Source organism: Stegodyphus dumicola, chromosome 11 (assembly GCF_044657685.1).
Source record: "Stegodyphus dumicola isolate Sdum_Otavi_A_Nest chromosome 11, ASM4465768v1".
Classification (NCBI taxonomy): domain Eukaryota; kingdom Metazoa; phylum Arthropoda; class Arachnida; order Araneae; family Eresidae; genus Stegodyphus; species Stegodyphus dumicola.
The window spans coordinates 148,303,790-148,324,089 of record NC_140778.1 but is presented as its reverse complement, the minus strand read 5'-3'; the positions used below and the strand labels follow the sequence as shown (position 1 = coordinate 148,324,089).

Sequence of the window (20,300 nt, the reverse complement as noted above, 5' to 3'; positions counted from 1 at the left end):
AACTACCAGTGTTCAGCGACGTTACCGCTCGGCCGCTGGTGGACCTTTGCTGCAAAAAAAGTAATTGGAATTGTACTATGTTTTTAAATGTCAAAATTATTGTCGGTGGCTTGAAAGTTTTGTTTTTATTCAAAATGGTGAATTTAACAAAGCAATGGTTCGAAGGCTACGCTCTTTCCGAAGAGAAATATGCCTAGTTCGTTATCCAACGACGACATGGTTTTGTGATATCTAAAGCGTCGATAGGTAATATCATCAACGAGAAAGGAAAAAAACGTCAAATTGGAGCCTCAAGTGCGACAAAAATTCCAAACAAGTATCCAAAGAAAAAAACGGACATCTTCGACTATTGCAAAGGTACGTTGTTTAATGTTAAACGAAACTCCCCCTAATAAAAGGACAGTTCCAAAATCATTAAAATGCAGGGTGTCCACTGTAAACAAAAAGATAAACGTTGATTTAAATCTTAAGAAAGCGAAAACACGCAATGTGCATCGTCTTCTTCCAAAGCATATCGCTCAACGCAGGACACGCTGCAGAATTCTATATGAGATACACTTATCCAAAGAAAAATGGAAAACAATTGTCACAACAGATGAAGGATGGGTGTATTTAAATGACTGTAACAAAAAAAGAGCCATTTATTATCATAAAAGGGGAGAAAACATTAAAGTACATGGTTCAAAGAATCGAAAGAAAGTTTTTCTAAGGGATTCATGATTGTTGCTGGTTTTTCTTATAATGGCAAGTTAAAAATAAAGAGAGTGCAAAAAAATGTCAAGATTAACTCCAAATACTATCAGAAGCCTATTTTATCGCCAATTTTTCTGAATGAAATACCATCGCTTTACCCACAGTGCCATCCATCTGTGAGACTCCATCGGGACAAAGCTAACAGTCACACATCAAAATCTACTGTCAATTTCCTAAAAGAAATGGAACAAAAGACTGGTATCTAGGCCATACATATGTGGCGTAAACCCCAAGAACGTGATATTTAAAAAATAAAGTAAACAAGCAAAGCGTAATAAGAAAAAGACAAAAAGAAAAGTTTTGTGAAAGCCATCTGAGTAAGAGAAGCTGAATATTGGTATGAAGAACGGAGAAGGAACTCGGGGGGGGGGGGAAAGAAAAATGTCTGCGAACACTTAACGCTGCATCGGGAATTCTAGTTAAACTCCTAAGCTGCTTGTAAAGTGCGAAGAAAATGATGGCGTAAGTGCGAAGAAATGGCGTAAGTGCGAAGAAAATGATGGCGTAATTGCGAAGAAAATGATGGTGTAAGTGCAAAGAAATGGCGTAATTGCGAAGAAAATGATGGTGTAAGTGCGAAGAAATGGCGTAAATGCGAAGAAAATGATGGTGTAAGTGCGAAGAAATGGCGTAATTGCGAAGAAAATGATGGTGTAAGTGCGAAGAAATGGCGTAAATGCGAAGAAAATGATGGTGTAAGTGCGAAGAAAATGATGGTGTAAGTGCGAAGAAATGGCGTAAATGCGAAGAAAATGATGGTGTAAGTGCGAAGAAATGGCGTAATTGCGAAGAAAATGATGGTGTAAGTGCGAAGAAAATGATGGTGTAAGTGCGAAGAAATGGCGTAAATGCGAAGAAAATGATGGTGTAAGTGCGAAGAAATGGCGTAAATGCGAAGAAAATGATGGTGTAAGTGCGAAGAAATGGCGTAATTGCGAAGAAAATGATGGTGTAAGTGCGAAGAAAATGATGGTGTAAGTGCGAAGAAATGGCGTAAATGCGAAGAAAATGATGCTTAATAATAAAGCTAAACAGTCAAAACGAAAATGGTTTATAGGTGTAATTGAAACAGCGGACTGGTAGACCACGAGCTCAGCGAAAGGCGTAAAAAACCTTCAAAAATCCTTTAAGGGTACCGTTAAAATCTGAAATCTTTCAGATTCTCTCTTTTTATATTAACAAAATTGGAATGAAGGCAATATCAAGAACTTTATGTATAATAAACCACTCAGTCTATACGCAGAATCACCGGTGAAGTTGAAAAAAAGAGATCCTGCTTTCACGCAATGGATACTTTGCAAATCACGTGTGTGGTAAATGCTTCGCAATGTAACATAACAGCAATAAAGATGGGCTGGATCTCCCTCCTAGGAATGAATGAATGTAACAATCGAAATTGGAGTAAAGTTGGTAGTATGATTTATGACTTCAAAATTAAATCGAGAAACGTCAGTAACTGTTAGAGCTATAGTTTGGAGCTAACTGTGGGTTCATAGAAACCAGTGTAACTATTAGAGCTAATTATCTGTTGATATTTACCATGGAAGCAGCACAGTAACTACAGATAATAAGTTTTAAAACAAAATTAAACTGAATCGTCAAGGCCCTTGGCTATTGCTGACCAACAGTCTTGCTAGTGTGGAACATTGTAGTGTTTCGTGCAGTGGTTCTTACCAACATTTTGGTGACTGGCATCTTTGATGATTGACAGCCATGGTGTGAAACTATGTAGTACTTCGATGGCTCTTGCCAAATATTTTAATGTCAAAAATTAAGGCCACAGGTAATTGGTGACATCAAGCTTTTACAGTTGATAGTCAATGGCGTAATTACAGATAATAAGTTTTAGAAAAAAATTAAACTGAATTGTCAAGGTCCTTGGTTATTGATGACCAACAGTGGTGCTGGTGTGGAATATTGTAGTGTTTCGCGCAGTGATTCTTGCCAACATTTTGGTGACTGGTATCTTTGATGATTGACAGCCATGGTGTAAAACAATGTAGTACTTCGATGGCTCTTGCCAAATATTTTAATGTCAAAAATTAAGGCCACAGGTAATTGGTGACTTCAAGCTTTTACAGTTGATAGTCATTGGCCTAATTACAGAGAATAAGTTTTAAAACAAAATTAAACTGAATCGTCAAGGCCCTTGGCTATTGCTGACCAACCGACTTGCTAGTGTGGAAAATTGTAGTGTTTCGTGCAGTGGTTCTTACCAACATTTTGGTGACTGGTATCTTTGATGATTGACAGCCATTGGTGTCAAGCATTGTAGTGCTTCATAGACCGGCTCTTGCCAAATGCTTTAATGCCAAAAATTAAGGCCATAGGTCATTGGTGACTGCAAGCTTTTCCAGTTGATAGTCATTGGCATGAGGTAATGTAATGCTTCCTGCAGTGGTTCTTCGCAAAATTGTGGTGACTTGGGCGGTAATATTTGCTAAGTTTTGTGATGATAAATGCAGAGCAGCGCAATTCCAGAAATTTTACAACATTGAGATTGTTTCCAAAGTTAGCTGCTGATAAAAAGTTTTAACTTTTTATCAGCAGCTAACTTTGCGATCTAGAAGTCATGAGTAGTTGAGAAAGCGTACATTTAGAGGATTTTCTTAATTTTGAAGAGTCCATAAAACAACTAAAAACAAACTTTGCAAAACAGGGAGAAATATTATTGAACCAAAATTACAGTCGAGTGAGACCTGAACAAAACTCTTAGTTCTGCGCCCCGAAATGTGCCCCGAAAAATGTGCCTTCTTGCGAATTGCTTGTTTTTGCGTAGATACTGTAATTTTAATTGTATAAATACTTTTTAAAATTGTTTTAAAAGTATTTTGTGTTTTATATTTTTCTATACCTTTCAATTTTTACTAGAGATATTTTGAGTTTTTAGCCCAAAGAACGTTGGCCCAGAAGGGCTATTAATTTAGTTTTGGGATTTTGCGTTGGTTTACTATAAATGTCGGTTCAGTTTTCAAACTGTTCTAAAGAATTATCAGAGCTCCGTGTTTTATTTAAAGAAATTAAACAATGAAGAATCTTCATGAATGTTATGTTTCTCACATTGTGATAAAACAACGATACCTGGAGCCATCAAATTTCGAATAATGTAAACTTCCACGGAATATGGGTATCTGGAAGCCCTAATTTGGAATTTGAAATTTGGTTTCTTATCTATTTCATGTTTTGTAACATTTTAACGAATTTTTTATTAAGAAACTCAACGATTTTAAAGCGATCAATGGCAACACTCTACTGAAAAAAAAAAAAAAAAAATCTGAAATTTTTCAGATTTTAAATTACGTCCAAAGGGGCGTTTTTTTAACGTTTTGAGTGTTACCTTTATTTATTAAATATCATGTTCTTTGCACTTAAACCATAAAATTCAGTTCAAGAGCAATATCGCAAAATAATGTTAAATTAAGCATATCTTTAGAATTTCCGATATACACAGTCTCGCGAGCTGGAGATAAAAGTTTTCTTTTTTTTTTATATATAACGTTGCCATTTCTCGCTTTTAAAGCATTGAGTTTGTAAATCAAAAATTCGTTAAAGTTTTACAAAATATAAAATCTATAATAAAACAAATTCCAAATTTGGGATTTCAGATGCCCATATTCGCAGTAGGATTTCGTCATTCAAAATTCGATGGCTCTATGTACCATTGTTTTATCACAATGCGAGAAATAGACAATCATTTATGCAGATTTTTCATTATTTAATTTCTTCAAATATAATGCAGGACTCTAACATTTTGTGGCAACAGTTTGAAAAGTGAACCGACGTTTATGAGTCCGACGCAAAATGCCAAAACGAATGCAATAGTCCTTCGGGACTGAAATCCCTTGGACTAAAAAAAAAAAAACTTTTTATCTACAGCACACGAGACTATGTATCGAAAGTTCTAAAGATATGCTCATTTAAAATTATTTGGTGATATTGCTGTTAAATTGAGTTTTATGGTTCAAGCGCGAAGAACATTATATTTAATAAATAAAGGTAACACACAAAACGTTAAAAAACTCCTATTTGGGCGTAATGTAAAATATGAAGGCTTTCAGATTTTAGTTTTTTATTTTTATGTATTTTTGCCTTGTCGCGAAGTGAGAGCTGAATTAATTGAATGAGAAACATATCTCTAAATGAAATTAGAGGAAATAAGTTTAAATGAAATGCAGCAAAATATAATTTAATATTACATACAAGGAAGTCATGTGGTGTATACATCATATTTTTCAAAATTAATTTTGCAATGCAGTTTTATTCCGTTTCGAAACTTATTCCGTTTCGAAACTAAATTTTCCGATATGAATTTTAACATGCATTCAACGCTTGCGTCTCTAAAAGGCTGTAACTGAATAAACAGTTCCCATGTTTATTCAGTTTGTGATTTCAACTCAGTTTGTGATTTCAACATCAAATTGCCATCATCATAATAGCTCCATTAGCTAGAACACATGACCGTGTATTTGTAATTCACAACTCACGCATTTCGTACTAGCAAATCTAATAATAAGAATCACTTTTATGCTCGAGGCTAGCAAGCTATTCCGTTTAAATACCAAGCAGATACAAAATTCCGCACCTATAGTTCGATATAATTGAAGATAATTACAAATTTCACTCAATTGCTTCTACCTCTTAAACTTAGTCTTTGGAACTACCCAAAGAGGGGTAAAAAGCGAATAAAAAAATAGCATGAACGAAGAAATCATTAACCAGGCTAGAAACGTGCCGCGCAGTGGAAAAGGAAAAAATATTGATTATTGGATTGGAAACATCTGGCATCAAGCTGTGCGAGCGGCGATGGAAATGCGATGAGGATAGAAGAAAAAAAAATATAATCGTAATCGCGTTCAATGATCGCCCGAGAAAGAGGCGTGAATTGGGTGAGTGGTCGTTATATACAGAACGGGTTAAAGCTACAGCGAATTAAATTTTCACAGTTTCAGACTTAGTTTTTTCTTCTTTGAAATATAATGTGATCGAGTTATTTTTCAAAGAAGAGAAATCACTGTAATTTGCGATTTGGGATATATTTCACGGTTGCATTCATATCTCATTTTCCCCGTTTTTGTGACCATTCCCTTTATACGCTGTTGTCAAATCGCATATAATCAGTTTGTTCTCTTTTTCGCTAGTGTATTATTCTCAGGAATGAAAGAAAACGTGAAACCCATAAGTATGGAATACAAAGCAGTCAATGGTTATTCCGTATGAACTGAATACGCACTACGCAAAATTTTACTTCCGTTTATTATTCCAAAGGAGCTTTGTCCCTGAAGGACTATTGTTTTTGTTTTGCGATTTTGCGTTGCATCACTATAAATGTCCGTTTCACATTTCAAACTGTTGCCACCCAATGTTAGAGTCCTGCATTATATTTGAAGAAATTAAATAATAAAAAATCTGCATAAATGTATGTATATTTCTCGCATTGTGATCAAATTACGGTACACAGAGCCATCGAATTTTGAATGACATAATCCTAATGCGAATATGGGCATGTGGAAGACCATATTTCGAATTTGGAATTTCTTTTATGATCGATTTCATATTTTGTAAAACGTTAACGAATTTTTGATTAATAAACTCAAGGATTTCAAAGCGAGCCATGTGTCAACGTTGTACAGAAAAAGGATTTTTATCTTCAGCCTGCGAGACTCTGTATCGGAAATTCTAGAGATGTGCTCAATTTAAAACTACTTTGCGACATTGCTCTTGAACTGAATTTTATGATTTAAGTGCGAAGAACGTGATATTTAATAAATAAAGGTAACAGACAAAATGTTAAAAAAACGCCCATTTGGACGTAATTTAAAATCTGAAACCTTTCAGTGTTTCTTTTCTCTTTTTACTTCCTTGTACGAAGTAAAAAGGAAGTATTGTAATCGCGAAAAGTTTCAGGCAGCATATTTCAACGAAAATATCCATTTTGACCGCTATCGAATGCAATTTAACGATGTTTTTGCGTGATATCTGTACGTAATGACAGAATAAAATACTCTTTTCCTTCAAAAAAATTATAAAACTGCTTTAAAATTAATTCTGAAGAGAATTTTTCGTAGCGTCTGTACGAACGTATGTACGTTCGTGCGTACGTACGTATCTCAAATAACTCAAAAACGAGTAGCCTCAGAACGTTGAAATTTTGTATATAGGACTGCTATAACATGTAGATGTGCACCTCGTATTTTGGTTGCAATCGCCCGAACCAAACGTATATAAATATATTTATATATATATCCACTCTATTACCCGGCTGAGTGATCTCAGTTTCTTTACTCTTATATGTTTGTAAATTGTACATTTTTTGCTTTAAAAATGATTGAATTATGTTGTTTTTATCTTCCGGTTAAGGATTTTATGCCTTTAGTAAATATGTGTGCAATATTTTTAGAATTATCAGCAATTTTAAAGTTGTTTAATTGCCGCTAAGCCTGTTTTTAATGGCGGCCATGGATGTTTACATTTGAAACAGGAGACTAGTGGATTTGTTGCCAATCTAGAGAAACTTAGCTTCGCAACAACAAAGATAACACATTCATTTATTATTGCCAATTAAATCATGCTTAATTCTTTCTGGAATTGTTTCGAGGAAATAAGCGTTTGAGATTTACTTCGTAATTTTTAATATAGATATTTTGAGTTTTTATGTATTTTTGCCTTCTCGCGAAGTGAGAACTGAATTAATTAAATGAGAAGTAACTCAATCGTCAGCGAAAAACTGTTTCTTTTTTGTTTTGTTTGCTTAATTTCTTTTATACATAAATCTAACTTTATTATAGTATTTGAATAGAACATGTCGCAACGATTAGATAATTCTTTAAATGATATACTTTTTGTGGATTCTGAGTTATAATATGAACGAAATATAATACTGTTAAGTAAACCTAGCACCAGAGTGTCGCTTTGGTAAACAAAGTGAATTTTAAAGAATGCATTTATTCTATTGTGGTTTATGCGCTGTCGGCGAAGTTGGTTTAATTCAATCTCTAATAAGTTTAAATAAAATGGAAGAAAAAATGCGTATAATTTAATATTCCGTACAAGGAAGTCATGTGGTGTACAAATCAGATTTTTTCAAATTGAAATCATTCTTAAATAACATAAAGTTAATATTATTTTTCTGGAAGTATATAAGAAATATCAGAAGTTGTATTCTTTCTAATAATGATAATATCAGAAGAATCATAATATCATAATGTCAGAAGTTGCATTCTTTCTGATAAACATATTTACTTGAAAGGTATTTCTTCCGCCTTCTTAGCATGCATTTGTAGTGCAGTGATCTGCACGCTGGGCACGTATTCCAGAGGTTCGTGGTTGGATTCCCGGCGAGGGCGTTGCTGATGTTTCATCACTCCTCCTTCCAAAATACCTAATTTCTCTACAGTGGCGACCGAACTAAAAGTGTGGTGGAAGATGTTTCTCCACACTCATGATTTGACGACTGGATCCCTTAAAAACCCAGTCGCCCTTTTAAACGGGGAGTATATAAGGTGTTTCTCCAGCCTTCTTAGCATGCCTTCGTAGTGTAGTGGTCTGCACGCTCGGCGCGTATTCCAGAGGTCCGTAGTTAGAAGGCGTTGCTCATTTTTCATCACGCTTGCTTCCAAAATACCTAATGTCTCTACATGCTATTAAACTGTTTATAAATTTCATTCATTACCGGTACTATTTTAAGTAATAATTAGAAATGCAGAAACTGATTCAAATAACCCATTCAATTTGCTGAGCGAAAGAACGCTGATTACTCAAAACGAAGAGGTAGTTCTTGTAGACTTCGCCCAAGGACGGTCGTTACTCGCATCCTGCGAGTTTCATTTACCATTCTAAGGAAGGATGGTAGAGTGGCCTGTAGAGAATTTGATATTTTTTTAAGCTTACGAATGTTTGTGTGCCTAAAAGAGCTCTAAACTTTATATTTGTTTTATCTTGGGAAAATATCTTTGCCCACTTTCTCTAAATTTATAACCTTCTTCATTTCCTTGTACGAAGAAAAGGAAGACCTGCACTCGCGAAGAATTTCGGGTATCGTATCTCAATGGAAATATCCACTTTGACCATTCCCGAATTCACTTGGACGATTTTTTTTTCGTGACGTCTGTACGTACGGACAGAATAAAGTAATAGTAATTATAAAATAATAATTATATAATAAATAATAATCTTTCTTTCCAAAACTTATTGCAAAATGGATTCAAACGGAAAAAATATAATCAAAATAGGGGATGGAGATTTAATTCCACAAATCTTAAAAAAAAAACCAAAAAAAAAAAGAGAGATTCGAAATTCTGAAGTTCATATCTTCCCACCTTTTTCGTAACTCGACTTAGGAATCGTCTCTTCAAATCTTCCAAATCACAACTTTTACTAAAAGTTAAACGGTTTAACTCTACATAAAAATTAGTCTAATTGAAGTCTGGTAGAAAAGTCCATTGAAGAAAATAACGCACTTGTTGCAGTTTCGTAAAGCTGGATCACATATTTTACTTAGTACTGAATTCAACATTCTTACGTTTTTGAAGAGACTAGCGTTCCAAGCTAAGTTTTTAGCTGTGTTTATACAAGCCAGAACCTTCTTGGTCCTTCTTATAGATGCTTTAATTTAAAGTGTTTTGGAAACTCCAAAAAATTCGAACATTTAGTGAAATGTTTTCCAAATTATATTAAGAAAATAATACATTCCGTTACATTCTAAAACTTAAATTTTGTATTTCAATTTCTGAATTTAATTTGTGTCTCCATAAAAAGTAAAGTGTATTATTAAATTATCATTCAATCTCTCAATGAAAATAAAAATAAGCCAAAATACAATAAAAATAAATATTATTCAGTCTCTCAATAAAAATAAAAATAAAAATAAAACAAAATTCTGTTCAATAAAAATAAGTTATCCTTCACGGTCTCAATAAAAAAAATCCTATTCAATAAAAAGAAATTAATGTTCAGTCTCTCAAAACATAGATTTATTTATTAAATATCATGTTTGCACTTAAACTATAAAATTCAGTTCAATATCAACGTCGCAAAATAATTTTAAAATGAGGTTATCTTTAGAACTTTCGATACACAGAACCGCGCGCTTTTTTTTTCTCCCGTAGAGTGTTGCCATTGCTCACATTGAAATCCTTGAGTTTGTTAATCAAAAATTCGTTAAAGTTTTACAAAATAGAAAATCGATAAAAGAACAAATTCCAAATTTCAAATTTGGTCTTCCACATGCCTATATTCGTAAGACGATTACGTTTATTCAAAATTCGATGGCTCTATGTACCGTTGTTTTATCACAATGCGAGAAGTATACATACATTTATGCAGATTATTCATTATTTAATTTCTTCAAATATAAAGCAGGACTCTAACATTTGGTGGCAACAGTTTTAAAAGTGAAATGGACATTTATAGTTATTCAACGCAAAATCGCAAAACGAAAACAATAGTCCTTCAGGAACAAAGCTTCTTTGGACTAAAAATAAAATTCAATAAAAATAAATTATCATTCAATTTCTCAATATAAAAAAAATTAAAAAATCTGATAGCTTTCGGATTACATTACGCAAAAAGGGTTTTTTAATGTTTTGTGCGTTACCTTTATTTATTAAATATCATGTTCTTCGCACTTAAACCATAAAATTCAATCCAACAGCAATATCGCGAAATATTTAAAACAGCACATCTTTAGAATTTCCGATACACAGTCTCGCGCGCTGAAGATAAAAATGTTTTTTTTTTTTTTCCGTACAGTGTTGTCATTGCTCGCTTTGAAATCGTTTAACTCTTAATCAAAACCTCATAAATGCTTTACAAAATATAAAATAGACAGTAAACCAAATTCCAAATTTCAAATTTGGGCTTCCAGATGCCCATATCCGTGTGGAGACGTACGTTATTCAAAGTCGATACGTCTAAGTACCGTTGTTTTATCACAATGCGAGAAAAATGAATACATTCACGAAGATTCTTCATTATTAATTTTCTTTAAATATAATAATATTTCTTTAAATATAATAATTTCTTTAAATATAATATTATATAATATTATACGATATAATACAATACAGAGGCTGTTCGCACATTTTTTAGACGATTTTGGTAAGCGGTAATAAAAAATCGTTTGCTGCAAAAGAAGTAATTGCAATTGTACTATGTTTTTAAATGTGAAAATTATCGTCTGTGGCTTGAAAGTTTTGTTTTTATTCAAAATGGCGAATTTAACAAAGCAGTGGTTCGAAGGCTACACTTATGCTCTTTCCGAAGAGAAATATGCATACTCCGTTATCCAAAAACAATGTGAGAGTCATGGTTTTGTAATATCTACGTAAAGCGTCGATAGGTAATATCATTAACAAGAAAGGGAAAAAACGTCAAATTGGAGTCTCAAGTGGGACAAAAATTCCAATCAAGTAACCAAGGAAAAAACGGACATCTTCGACTATTGCAAAGGTACTTTGTTTAATGTTAAAAGAAAATCCTCCTAGTCAAAGGACAGTTGCAAAATCATTAAAATGCTCCGTGTCCAATGTAAAAAAAATGATAAACGTTGATTTAAATCTTAAGAAAGCGAAAAAACACAATATGCATCGTCTTCTTCCAAAGCATATCGCTCAACGCAGGACACGCTGCAGAATTCTTTATGAGAAAACTTATCGAAAAAAAATGGAAAACAATTGTCACAATAGGATGAAGCATGGGTGTATTTAAATGATTGTAACAAAAAAAAAAGAGTCATTTATTATCATAAAAGAAGAGAAAAAAATTTAAGTACATGGTTCAAAGAATCGAAAGTTTTTCTAAGGGATTCATGATTGTTGCTGGTTTTTCTTATAATGGCAAGTTAAAAATAAAGAGAGTGCAAAAAAATGTCAAGATTAACTCCAAATACTATCAGGAACATATTTTATCGCCAATTTTTCTGTATGAAATACCATCGCTTTACCCAAAGTGCCATCCATTTGTGAGACTCCATCGGGACAAAGCTAGCAGTCACACATCAAAATCCATTGTAAATTTCCTAAAAGAAATGGAACAAAAAACTGGTATCAAGGCCATACCCTTCACTGATATCCTTACTAAATCTTCCGATGTGTCACCTATGGAGTTTTGTGCTTTCGGACTTTTAAAAACTGCATTATCCAAACGTTGTCCCGAAACCGTAACAGGACTCTGGAAAGCTGTTCGGAAGGAATGGGATAGAATATCTCTTCTCCACTTCAAAAGGCATTATGATCCTGGAAATTGCGCGTCGAAAGATAGCTCAGAATAAGGGATGTCAAACAGAACATTTAAAACACAAGAATTTTATGTAATTTAGTTTTATGAATACAATATACATCGTCTAAAAAATGTGTGAACAGCCTCTGTAATTTCTTTAAATATAATATATATTTCTTTAAATATAATAAATAAATATAATATATATTTCTTTAAATATAATAAATAAATGCAATATACATATTTCTTTAAATATAATAATTTAAATATAATAATTTAAATATAATACAGAGCGATAATATTTGGTGGCAACAATATCAAATAAAGTGATTCGCTGTTTGTAGTGAACCACAGCAAAATGCCAAAACGAAATTAATAGCCCTTATGAGCTAACGCTCCTTCGGGCTAAAAATAAATTATCGTTCCGTCTTTTAATAAAAATAAAAAGGAAATAAAATTCAGTTCAATAAAAAGAAATTATTATTCAGTCTGTAAATAAAAATGAAAATAAAATTCAATTCAAAAGTAAATTATCATTCAGTCTCTCAATAAAAATAAAAATAAAATAAAATTCAGCTCAATAAAAATAAGTCGGTCTCTCAATAAAAGTAAAATAAAATTCAATTCAATAAAAATAAATTATTATTCAATCTCTCAGTAAAAATAAAATAAATTTCAGCTCAATAAAACTAAATCGGTCTCTCAATAAAAATAAATTATCATTCAATCTCTCAGTAAAAATAAAATAAATTTCAGCTCAATAAAACTAAATCAGTCTCTCAATAAAAATAAAATTCAATTCAATAAAAATAAATTATCATTCAATCTCTCAGTAAACATAAAATAAATTTCAGCTCAATAAAACTAAATCGGTCTCTCAATAAAAATAAAATTCAATTGAATAAAAATAAATTATCATTCAATCTCTCAGTAAAAATAAAATAAATTTCAGCTCAATAAAACTAAATCGGTCTCTCAATAATAATAAAATTCAATTCAATAAAAATAAATTATCATTTAATCTCTCAGTAAAAATAAAATAAATTTCAGCCCAATAAAACTAAATCGGCCTCTCAATAAAAATAAAATTCAATTCAATAAAAATAAATTATCATTCAACCTCTCCGTAAAAAATAAAATAAATCTGAGCTCAATAAAACTAAATCGGTCTCTCAATAAAAATAAAATTAAATTCAATAAAAATAAATTACCATTTAATCGCCGGAGTATTGTAAAATTTACTTACCTGTGGCAGGAATTCCAACAAGAACAGGTATACTCTGTGCCCATTCGACGTACGCCCAAGCTCTGCTAAAACTCTTGGCACGAATTTTTTCAAACACTAACATTTTCAGCGAATAATGGAGTCCTCCACAAGGAACACCATACATCCAAGCAAAGAGCACAAAGCCGTAGAATTCGTGTGCAGTATGAACAGAAAGAAAACTGAGTCCTATGGCTATCATGGCTGCTTGGCAGAGGTATTGCTTTCCCACAATACATTCGGCGTTTTTCTTCACCAGGAGGAGGCCGAAGATCCAGCAGCCTACAGCGAAGGCGCAGCCTAAGTGAAGTTGAAGCTGAAGGATGGAATCTTCTTCTAGACCCTCGGATTCAGCAAGGGGGACCTACTCAAAGATAACATTTTTAAAGATTATAGAAATTTCATTGTAATTTTAACTGGACAGAAAATGCAAGCTTATTTTAAAGTAGACTTTTTTTTTTTTTTTTCGTTACGTACGTTTTATTTTCAGTTACATACATTTAGGTCTGCAAATATTTCTGTCTTCCATTTGTGTAAGGTCCCTGAATGCGATTCCCAATTTTAATGTCAAATACCATCTTTGTCGGCTTTTCTCGTATGGGAGTCAAACTTTTTGTATTTTATTTTTTATAACGAATAATACAAAATTTTTCTAAATAAATGTATATAGACCTGAAGAATGTGTAAAAAGTAGATTTGGTAATATTTACAAAACACGTTGCATAAAGTGTCCAGAAGATGTCAGTTTGATCTTTTAACTAATCAACGAATAAATTCTCTAAATTGTGCTTTTGTACTGACATTATTTAACATTTTTAATTTTTTAGCTTGCCATTTTACACAAGCTGTTAAATAGTAATAAAAATGGTTTCGGTTTCGTCTTAGTTGACCATGGCAAAGCACACTAAGGCTATCTGCGTAGGAAGAGGGATGCCTTCGTGGAGGACTTTTCTAAAGTAAACTGGATTGTATACACGTTACACATAGGGAAAACCATGAAAACTATGATCTTAGTTGACTATGGCAAAGCACACTAAGGCTATCTGCATAGGAAGAGGGATGCCTTCGTGGAGAACCTATCTAAGGGGAACTGGATTGTATACACGTTATAGATGTGGAAAACCACGAAAACGCCCATTCAGTCAGTCCATTTGCCTGGAATCGAACCCAGGTTGGAATTACCAGTGATCAACAGGTTACAGGCTTGAATATATGTGTTGAAAGATGCATACAATCTTGCCGAAAGTCACTCTTAATTAGTAGAGAAACTACATGTTATTATAGTTATCAATGTATAGAGTTTGGTTTGCTCTGGGAACATAAACTAGTTGCAAACCGTAATAGATGTTAAGCAAATTATCGTTGTGTCTGAAATTAGAATACAAATTACGGATGCGGACATGCAAAGATGCCGATGGATACCTGTCGTACATTACTTCTACGTGGGTTCTGGATATATGTATTTCCTACTTAGACATTTAACACCTAACTACTTAGACATTCCTAACGTAGACGTGAATGTAATGTGGGCATTGCATAAAATAGACATTTAACACCACGAACACTTTACTAACACACAAACAAAACACATATTTGACACAACAATAGAAATAGAACCACGTTTATCATTACGCTGGCATACAGCGTGTTGCTTTCGTTACTTCCTTACTATCAGTCTCTTCTCTTCTAATGTAAGTCACGTGAGAGAGAGAGGCCTTGCGCGCCACTGCGCATGCGTCGTCATTACGTCCTCACAATATCTCTTATTTCTTATCAAAGGGCTCAAGAACAGTGCAAGGAACCTCTTTCTCTTCTCTCTCTTTCTCTTTTTTCTCTTCCTCTTCTTCTCTTTCTCTCAGTTATGGAAAGCCTGCTTTCAATAGTGCAAAACCCGAAATTCACCAGGATATACATGGAGAATTTTTCTCCAATGTTCGTTTAACAAACAAACAAACAAACAAGAAAAAAAAAAAAAAGAATATTGTAAGACTGTGTAGTTGGAACTGTACGAGACAATAGAAGGGTAAAATGTTCACTTGTGCCCTCGAAAACATTGAGTAAAATGGAGAGAGGCTCTTCTGATGCACTGTTTGGTGAAGCCAACAAAATAGCTGCAGTGCTGTGTACCTTCGTTGACAAATTTCGAAGAAACAACAACAAAAATAAATAAAGTGAAATGCAGAGGAAAAGGAAGCCAGAAGGAAATCCATTTTGTGTGACTCCATAAAACAAATATAGAAATGAGGTGGATTTACTTGTCAGAAGTTTATTTACTTCTATCCAAGAAAGAAAAAAATACTGGCCCCTTTTCTTGAACTGCTTTGAAACAACTTGTAGAAACATTAGGATTTTTTCGAAGCCAAAGAGACGAAAAATGAGCAACGCCTTCGCCAGGAATCGAACCGTGGACCTCTGAAATACACGCCCAGCGTGCAGACCACCACGCCACGAAGGCATGTCAAGAAGGCGGGATAAATACCTTATAAACTCTCATCGCAGCATGGGAAATTACCAAACCGTTTTGTCCTGAGGAAGCGTAGGAGATTTTAACAATTCGAAGCTCCATTAGCATAAAATTATTTCGGCGAGGCAATATCTAGGAACAACATCAGGCAACGAGGTTCCCTGCGAAGTAATAAAAATACCTTCGTCTCGGCACAGAACACGTGCTGGTAAAATATTCCGTGGGGCGCCAGAGAAGATGACAGTTAAAAACGTGCAAGAAAAAAAAACCAACAACTTTGCAAATTATGCAATATTGAACTTTGTATTGACTGCTTTCCCAAATTTCATTCCTAATTGCCTGTTGAATACACAACTTTTTCAAAATTTAGTAATGTATTTTACCGTTGTCCTGTTAATAATACGGCTTGTATCTTAAAACTCTCTAACTGGCCGGGTTTTCGCTAACAAAGCACAGATTTCCCAAAACTACTGTGAGGAAAAATTATTTTCTTGATTTTAATGTAAAAATTCGCCTGGTATTTTATATCTGGATTTGTGTACTTTTAATATATTGCCGTAATTTCTTTGACATATTTTAAGATTCCCGTATATATAAATTCTTACAGATATCACAAACAACATTCTGGGCCGTATATATACGGCCTTGCCGGTTAGAGGGTTAATAAAATCAAAACGAGCAGGTCTGAAAATTTTTGTTTTACACGTGCTAACATCTCATATATTATTGATGTCTCTAAAGTGTTACATTTTACTGACGGAACGTTTTGAGAGGTCCAGTATGGGTTAAACTGCATTATCTTTACAATGTGTAGCATGCTCAACATATATCAGTATCCCAATAACTGTAATACACGTCCATAAATTAAGGATAATGCAAAATCAGGCAAAGGAAGAGTTAGAAACAAAACAATTTTGACTTATTTGTAAAGCTTATTTATTAAACAAAAGGTAAAGAGCAAAAAAAGATGCTATATGTTTGATATCATTAAAAAAATTAGCGATTTTTTCTCCCTGGAGCAAATTACAAAAACACTATTTACAAAAAACCGATATTACATGGTTTGTATGATAGTTAATACATTGTATGTCTCCCAGACGATGCAATATAGTCCGTACAACGCCTAGGCATGCTGAGTATCAAATTATCGATCTGATCTTATGGATATGGTATGACGTATGATAATACACTGCTCAAAAAGCAATGCTCTCCGAAGTTTCGGTAGACATGTAGGAGGAGGTTGACGGGCTGCAACTCTTCGCCCAAGCATGTCCCACACGTGCTCTACTGGATTCAAGTCCGGTGAGAATGCTGGTCAGTCCATACGGGTGATATCCTCCGATTGAAGGCATTCGCTTATGATATTTGCACGGTGAGGACGGGCGTTGTCATCCATAAACACAAATTGTGGCGCCCCGAAACAACCCCGGCGCCCCGAAACAAACGTACATGTTGTTCCAGAATGACGCCCCGATAGATTTGGCTTGTTATAGTTCCAATTTGAACATGCAGGTCAGTTCTGGAACCCAGAAAAATTCCACCCCAAACGAGCACTCCTGCACCACCGTAACGGTGTCGTTCAATGATGTTTTCTTGGTGGTAACGGGTACCTGGAACCCTCCATATGAAAGTCCGGCGAGAATCAGACTGCAAGCTAAACCTGAACTCGTCGGAAAACATCACACAAGCCCACTGTTGCGGTGTCCACAATGCTTGCTCTCTACTACAGGCTAACCGCAGGCGACAGTGAGTTGCAGTAAGTGGAACGCATCTGACAGGTCTACGAGCATATAGACCAATCTGCCCTAAGCGTCTGTACGCGGTCTGCCTTGAAACTGTCGTACCAGTGGCTGAAGAGAGCTAACGAGACAGGTCTGAGGCTGTGCTCCGCCTGTTTCTTTCGGCAGTAACTGCCAAATGCCGGTCCTCATTCGGCGTTGTAACTCTGGGGCGACCTGTGCGGTAACGTCTACTCACATAACCATCATCTTGGAATCGTTGCCAAAGCCTGGAGATGACACTCTGGGCAATTCCAAGTTCGTCTGATACTTCCAGTTGCGTACGCCCACATTCCAGACGGCCGATAATTCTACCACGTAAAAAATCGTCGAAATGCATCCTTTGTGTCATAACTATTCAGTTATTGCACTGAAATGCTTATAAAGCGCCTGCGAACAATTTTACTTCTTTGCTTGTATTCCTTATATATCACTCTCTTACACTCTCGTCATTGTGATGTACCATCGGTGTCATGTGGTTACTTCCTTAAATTTGCATATGATTCTTGAAGATGTGTGTGGTGATTTTACAGGTGACATATTTATTTTTGAGTTCGATTTCCGCGTGACTCCGAATTATCCTTAATTTATGGACATGAGTGTATATGACGTAAGACGTGTAATAGGGAATTAAAATGACCTTGGAGTACTTTGAAGAACATCGCGTAATGCAAAAGATCGGTTATCTAGAAGTCCCCTTCGTCAAGAAATTACAGTGGCATATGCAGCAATCTTGCTGGACACTGGCCAGTTTGTTCCAGCAAACTCTTGCCGCTGCGGTATGCGTCTGGCAGTTAATAGTTTGGTAATCTGAGAACTGCAAGTAAGCGTGTAGGTTCAGGCAGACTGCATTAAACCTGGCTTTATGTATGATATGCACTATTATATTAACTTGTACTTAAGTTCGGTACTCTCACATAATAAAGGATTTTCTTTCCTTAAGGTAAGCAAGTAACTATTTCGTCACCACATTCCGTCAGACATATGTCGACGGAATGAATCGGACATATATTGACGTCACGCATATGTCTATATGTCTGACGTCGGCATATATATATATGTAATAATAAAATTCCATAATTAAAAATACACTTAAAATTCTAACTGTATGTTCTTTTCATTTTTAATGGCGACGTTCTCTTATTGAAAAGTACGTGGAATTAATTCCACAGCCCCGTAGTCAAGTTGTTTTTCCCGCCTTTTCTACACGTACAGTTTTAGAATGTTCTGGAAATATTTCATGCGAACTGGATTGGCTGACGTCATTTCTTGGAAGCTCCGCCTTTCCAGAGGCTATAAAAAGACTCGCAAAAGGAATATCGGGAGCGTTTTCTTAAATGTCACGATGCAGTAAACTTCATACTAAAAGTGATTAGTAATTCTTTTTATTTACTCCGGATATCTGATTTTTGTAACTGCTATTTCTCATAAACAATAATAAATGGATCCTGTTTTTTAAACTTATCGTCTGATAGTTTAAGCTACGACTACATCTATGATTCTTCACCAGTCTATTTATTCCGGACATCATATATGTGTGTGTGTGTCAGTGTCAGACATATGTCGACGTTAGATGTATGTCGACGGAATATTCTTCATGGCTACATGACGACGCTTCTAATCCATACGCAGATCCAGGCCCAAGGGTTCAACTCCTGTACTCGCACATTGGAGAGGATTGATGCCATTACCCAAAAGCGGCACTGGTCGTGAAAAATGACACCTACCAGTCACACGGGCTGCCCGTCGCCCAAGGACATTACCCAACATACCCAAAGGCCACGTCCAGGAACCTACTTGGGGACATCACCCCACGGGCTACTAGAACTACTAAACCCACAGAAAATCAGCAACCTATGAATCATCACATAGCACTACTCAACTCACAGGCCGATCTATAAGCAATCTTTTCGGGGCCTTTCGAACCACTAGGTTCGTCATTTCTATAGCTCCGTGGTCGAGACTACCTAGGTACAGTGCGAAAAAAAAAAAGGACAGTTCTGTATATTCCGTTCTGCAGGATTCATTGACGAAATTCAAATTGCGATTTCATGTCTCGAAAGCGCGACTTAGGATATATATTAGATTTATATATAGCATTGTCCTAACGTAGTTATTTTAACATAAAATCGCCTTCATCTATTATTGCGAATTAAATCATGCTTAATAATTTCTGGAATTTTTTCGAGGAAATAAGTGTTTAAGATTTACTTCGTAATTTTTAATACAGATATTTTGAGTTTTATGTAGTTTTGCCTTGTCGCGAAGTGAGAACTGAATTAATTGAATGAGAAATACTAAATCGTCTGTGAAAAAAATGTTTCTTTTTTGTTTTGTTTGCTTAATTTCTTTTATACAACGTTCTAGCTTTATTATAGTATTTGAATAGAACAAGTGGCAACGATAAGATAATTCTTCAAATGATATAAATTTTGCAGATTCTGAGTTATAATATAAACGAAATATTAAGTGAACCTAGCGCCAGAGTGTCGCTATGGTAAACAAATATAGTGAGTTTTAAAGAGTGCATTTATTCTATTGTGGTTTATGCGCTGTCGACGAAGTACATTTAATTCAATCCAATAAGTTTAAATGCAATGCAAGAAAAAATGCGTGTAATTTAATATTCCAATACAAGGAAGTACATATAGCATTTACATATAGCATCATTCTAACATAGGTATTTTGATACAAAGTCGGACTCTTTTTGAAATGACATGCGAATGTGTTTTCATATTTCGATTCTACGACTCAAAATATGCCTAAATATTAAATTTTGTGAAATTTGGTGCGAAATTTACTGAGCAATGTAAAAATTTATCTTGGC

The 20,300-nt window shown here is 34.5% G+C and overlaps 1 protein-coding gene across 1 annotated transcript in view; it reads right to left on the bottom strand.

Moving 5' to 3' along the window:
- LOC118186924 (monocarboxylate transporter 10-like) overlaps positions 1–20,300 on the bottom strand; it is a 474,920-nt gene that overhangs the window by 16,599 nt on the left and 438,021 nt on the right. The window contains exon 5 of the mRNA XM_085827308.1: positions 13,214–13,595. Coding sequence (XP_085683434.1) covers positions 13,214–13,595 — 382 coding nt within the window. The remainder of the gene's footprint in view (positions 1–13,213; positions 13,596–20,300) is intronic.